Here is a 5,861-nt window from a genome sequence, read left to right on the forward strand (position 1 = left end):
TGTGTGTGTGTGTGTGTGTGTGTGTGTGTGTGTGTGTGTGTGTGTGTGTGTGTGTGTGTGTGTGTGTGTGTGTGTGTGTGTGTGTGAAAATTGGCATTTGTGGTTCTTCGAACAGTAGGCCTACATTAAGTCTACACACCAATGTACCCGCGTACCTTGTGTAAATGCAAGGGTAAATATAATTGATCGCATTCTGCTTCTAAATTAAACCCGAATTTGTTGTCATAATTGGCCCGACAACACCACCTAGTGGATTTAAATAGCTGGGGGAAAGAAACATGGCTGCCGACATGCAACAGCGACAGTAAGCAAACTCGGGATTTAAAATAGGTAGGATATTGTCGAAAGGCCAACTTTGAAATACACCATAAGAATTATATAATGAAATTGCAAGAATACCGTTTAATTCAATGTATTCGGTACTCGAACATGCTATAAACCACGTATTCTTGCATACCGTGTGATAGCCTAAACAAAGCCCAACACGTCGACGTCAATTTAATATTCATAATAGGCCTATTACTATTGAATTATTAGAAATAAATGTTTCTCCATGAAAGAACATGGATATTCAAGATTATGCTGTACACATAGAAAAATACAACAAGGAAGGGAAGTATGGAGACACCGTCTCTTTGCTGACCAGTCTTGACATTGCATGCGTCACTGTGAAACATCTGCAAGAAACCGACATAGTTAGGGTCCTTTACAGGGTCCTCAAGACCTGCCCACAACTTTCAGTAAAAATAAAAGTCAAGCACTTGTTATCAAAATGGAAAAAGCTGTACAGTCACTCACACCACAGAAAAAGAGGTGAGAAATCCACAGTTGATGAGAAAAAGGAGGCAAGTCTTCCTTTTAACAGGGTTGAGCAAGGTGATTTGGTACACCCAGTCATTTACAAAGTAGATGTTTAACTCCATGGGGCACTTCCATCTTGCAATTAGCTACAAGTTCAGTTAGAGTTTCGGTTCTGTCCTGGTTAGCAGGTGGATGTGAGGGGGTGTATTATAATGAGTTAGGATGGTGAGAATGAAAGTGAGCAGGGGGAAATGCTTTCATGTAGACTTTAGAGGACTGTAGCAAATGGACAAGGTAAGGTTTAAGTTCTGTAGATTTGAATATAGGTTACACATAAACCCAGTATGAACCACACATATTTGATATGTCGCTCATACCCAAATAACTATGAATAAGAACACATGAAACGTCCAGGCGTGTAGATTTGCCAACTTAGGACCTTAAACACTGTAGAGTTAGATGCATTGTGGGAGGATGTGGATGTTTGTAACCACGACCTTCCCAGGAGGCCTAGCATGTGTCCAATGGGAGTTTGTGGGAAAACAATGAAATGAATCAGTGTGAAGCGTGGTCAAATCCTACAGTAGACATCTGCTATACCGACAGCAGCTGAGGACAGAGTTGTCCTTCCCAGCAAAGTGAGGCCTAAGCCCATACAAGCAGAATAGGTCAAAATAGATCTGGAAATCAATTAGTGATGCACAGTACGTATAATCCTGTCTGATGCCCAGCACTCTCCAAATGCATTACACAGAGGAATGCCTCTTCTGTGGAACATATGACATGATATGTCTGTTCTCAGCTCTTTGTACTTAACAATAACAATATTTTCTCAGTGCTACCTCAGCATTCTCGTCTGCAGATGTAACAGTACATGCTTTGGCAAGCCTGCATGTTCATGGGTTCCAGATTTCCGTACTAAATGACATTGCAGTTACAGATTCCTCAGTTGATGATGGTGATCCCCCGCCCCATTCCCCTGTAGTTGTATGTTTACTTTTCAAGGTCACCATGTGTGTATGTGTGTGTGTGTGAGGGGTAGTCCCCCCCCATCCCCTCATGCCCACAGAGCTATTCTTCAGTTCTCTGCCTACCCGGAGGACGCAGAGCTGCACACAAATGACTCTGCGATGACTCTGCATGTCTTAGTTATGCACGTCACAATACACACACTGGCAGTCTGCCAATCCTGTCCGCAAACTAGTGTATTTGCCCTGCATGGTGGATTCATGATCTAGTGAATACAACAATGGCATCACCAGGGAAATGAACATAAACTGACATTGGATGCTGTATGCATTCACCGTCACTGTCTCTTGGCATTACACTTCTCATGTCTCATGACATGCACTGAATGTCAGAACATCAAACATTATAGGTGTCTATTGAATTTCAAAAAAGATGCAAGGCTTCTTGAAACAAGCCTGTAATATGAAATTGGCAAGCCCATTGTTTATCAAGGCTGTGCTCACCGCCTGTGTTTGGACTGTGTCGTGGCGGGTGCAGACAATACGAGTCACTGGAGCAAAGGGTTGCTTGGGACTTACCAGTGTCTGAATCTTATCACTTTAACAAAGTCCACACCCACTGAAGCTGTGTCAGGCAGACACTCCTTCAGGCAGGATTTTGTGTGTACATATGTGTGTGGGTGTACATGTGTGTGTGCGTGTGTGTGTGTGTGTGTGTGTGTGTGTGTGTGTGTTGTGCGGTGGAGACAAAGCAGGATGTGATACAGCTTGACTTCCTCCTGGCTATGAAATGTTCTCACAAAAGGGCCAAGAAGGCCCTTAAGAAACCTTAAAGGAATGTATTTTCTTGTCTCTGGTAAAATTCCATTCAGATTTACAATTGGACATTGTTTATGTCCAATGTCTTAACTTCTTAACTCCTGCAAGAGACCAAGGCATGGATTTATTTGGGATCAAATCCATATAATACTTGTGTTTAATAGAGGTCAGTTTCATTAGCAACACATTGATTATTCAGGTTTTGAACTCTATTTTACAGATCTCCACTTAGTCAAGCTGTCTGCAGCCCCACCTTTAATTTGATTTTCAAAATTTCTGAATACACACACACAAATCACCAGTATGTGGTACGCAACTATGTCCAAGCTTTACACTACACTCAATTGCACAATCCTTGTGTGGTTTCACAAGTATTTATCCAACATGCCAATCACCCAATTACATCACACACTACAAACACTAAAGAATTTACAGACCTGTCTTACCTTGCCTGAAAATACTTCCTTGGTAATTTGGGTTGCTTCATAGAACCCATAGTCTGCCTTGTTTTTGTAGCATGCTACAGCAAGCCCTACTATGCAAGCTCACAAATCATTCTTGCTACAAGTCACATTTTTGATCATTTTCATTGTACCTGATCTCCTCTTGAAATTATAATAGTTTGTCTGTCTCAGGCCATAGTTCTGAATCATGAATCCCCAAGACCAGTATCTGCTTGGTCCTGTAGGCTATCTTGGAAACACTTATTCTGGAAAAACCAAACGTGCATTTATCCATATTCCATTATCCCATCACATGCAACATTTGTACACGACAGCACCACGTTTAATTAAATTTCCCTGGGAAAAACGTAATCATTTAATTGGCATTTGTGGTTCTTCGAACAGTAGGCCTACATTAAGTCTACACACCAATGTACCCGCGTACCTTGTGTAAATGCAAGGGTAAATATAATAGATCGCATTCTGCTTCTAAATTAAACCCGAATTTGTTGTCATAATTGGCCCGACAACACCACCTAGTGGATTTAAATAGCTGGGGGAAAGAAACATGGCTGCCCGACATGCAACAGCGACAGTAAGCAAACTCGGGATTTAAAATAGGTAGGATATTGTCGAAAGGCCAACTTTGAAATACACCATAAGAATTATATAATGAAATTGCAAGAATACCGTTTAATTCAATGTATTCGGTACTCGAACATGCTATAAACCACGTATTCTTGCATACCGTGTGATAGCCTAAACAAAGCCCAACACGTCAACGTCAATTTAATATTCATAATAGGCCTATTACTATTGAATTATTAGAAATAAATGTTTCTCCATGAAAGAACATGGATATTCAAGATTATGCTGTACACATAGAAAAATCCAACAAGGAAGGGAAGTATGGAGACACCGTCTCTTTGCTGACCAGTCTTGACATTGCATGCGTCACTGTGAAACATCTGCAAGAAACCGACATAGTTAGGGTCCTTTACAGGGTCCTCAAGACCTGCCCACAACTTTCAGTAAAAATAAAAGTCAAGCACTTGTTATCAAAATGGAAAAAGCTGTACAGTCACTCACACCACAGAAAAAGAGGTGAGAAATCCACAGTTGATGAGAAAAAGGAGGCAAGTCTTCCTTTTAACAGGGTTGAGCAAGGTGATTTCCAAACTGGACTGCATCCCGACAGCACACTTGTGAAAGGGACTAAGGCTATCAGAGAAGAGAAGACACCTTTGCAGACAGATAGGCCTTCAACTTCTGACTGCCTCGTAACAAACTCTAGACCTCCAGAAGCCCCCCTTACTACCTGTAACGAGTCAGTGGTCCTGAGGCCCAAGTGTGTCCAGCTGCTCCTAGGTGCCCTCAACCCAGAGGGCTTTTCCGGCCTAGAGACGAACGCAGCGACCGCATCGCTCGCCGAGGACATCGAACAGCACGTTTACAATCTCCACTGTGCAAACCCGGCCAAATACAAGACCTGCGTCAGGAGCAAGGTGGCCAACCTGAGGAACCCGAAGAACGGACACCTCCGGGAGGGTCTTCTGAGCGGCGGCCTGGCTCCAGAGGCCTTCTCCCGGATGTCCGTGCAGGAGATGGCCAGCGTGGAGCTCCAGCGGCTGAGAGAGGAGTACTCGTCCCAGGGGGTGAGTGAGAGGCAGCTCCCCCGGGGCTTGGAGGGGACACCCACCCAGAAGATACGCTGCAGGAGATGTGACGGCTCAGACTGTAAAGTCACCCAGGTGTCCAGGGGGACGTTGTTCCTGCCTGCCTGGGTGCGCAGTGGTAACCCGGGTGAGGACGCCATGACCTTTGTGACCTGTAGTGGGTGTGGGGAACAGTGGTACCACAGTGGCTGGGTGTGCCTGTGACCGTCAACATCACCAACCCTCTCCGGTTTGTTTTATTTATGTTGATGTCGACACAATGGAGCCTGTTTGTTTGACACTGACAAAAAATGTGATTCTGTGTTGCATACTGTTGCCCAATCTTTATGACATTATTGATACATTAAAATATATATTTCCTGTACTGCCTCCTTGCCTTTTACTTCCTATCATTGTGAGGAATCTCATCTAGCCATCCTGTGGACCAGGCATGTGACCCAGTGAGCATGTGACTATGTAATCTGGCCCCGGACACTGCTGGGAGGGCCATACTCCCATGGTCCTTCACGCCCTGCCTCCCCAGCATGGTCTAATGACATATCACTATGACATGCAGGGAAGTATTCAAAAGAGTCAATACTGAAATGATCACAGGCTGGGCAAGGACCGAGTCAGTATTTGAACCATATAGACTGTACTGTTGAAGTCCTAGGTAATGAGAAGTGATCATTAATGTGGTGTCTTACAAATAGCCAGACAAGAGCCAGATTCTGTCTTTCAATAGTCAAATTGTTTAAACTTTATGGGACTAACTGGCAGTAAACTTTTTTTTTGTTAGGTTGTATAGCCTTTTTTCACTCTGGCAGGGGGACTGCCAATGGAAACTAGCCTTTTGGCTATAAATGTGTGCATTTACATTTTAATGTTCATGAATGTACACTGTCCCTTTTGATCAAATAAATTGAATTGAATTATAGTATAATATTATAGAAAATACTGCATGTGGTTGGTCTCAATAAATACAGTCTCTGCTCACACATATACGCACACTTCAAATGAAAATAATAATGTCCATCATTTCTTTATATTGTACAAATAATAAAGGTTGTTCGGGGAAGATTGTTCAGAAGACCCTCCTATAATTTCATATCTTTGTTATTCTATCCCGGTTTTGATTTGACAGCTCATCTCGCGATCTGTGGGCGTGACAACCA

The 5,861-nt window shown here is 43.0% G+C and overlaps 1 protein-coding gene across 1 annotated transcript; it reads left to right on the forward strand.

The window, feature by feature from the left end:
• Nucleotides 1–3,613: 3,613 nt before the first annotated feature.
• Nucleotides 3,614–5,069, forward strand: LOC134007808 (transcription elongation factor A N-terminal and central domain-containing protein). Its single transcript, XM_062447497.1, has one exon. The coding sequence runs from the start codon at nucleotides 3,886–3,888 to the stop codon at nucleotides 4,909–4,911; it is 1,026 nt and encodes a 341-aa protein (XP_062303481.1). The 5' UTR covers nucleotides 3,614–3,885; the 3' UTR covers nucleotides 4,912–5,069.
• Nucleotides 5,070–5,861: the final 792 nt, after the last annotated feature.

This window comes from Osmerus eperlanus, chromosome 21 (genome assembly GCF_963692335.1).
Source record: "Osmerus eperlanus chromosome 21, fOsmEpe2.1, whole genome shotgun sequence".
Lineage (NCBI taxonomy): Eukaryota > Metazoa > Chordata > Actinopteri > Osmeriformes > Osmeridae > Osmerus > Osmerus eperlanus.

Coding starts and splice junctions, on each gene's coding strand:
- LOC134007808 (XM_062447497.1), top strand. CDS start 3,886: ATGGATATTCAAGATTATGCTGTACACATAGAAAAATCCAACAAGGAA.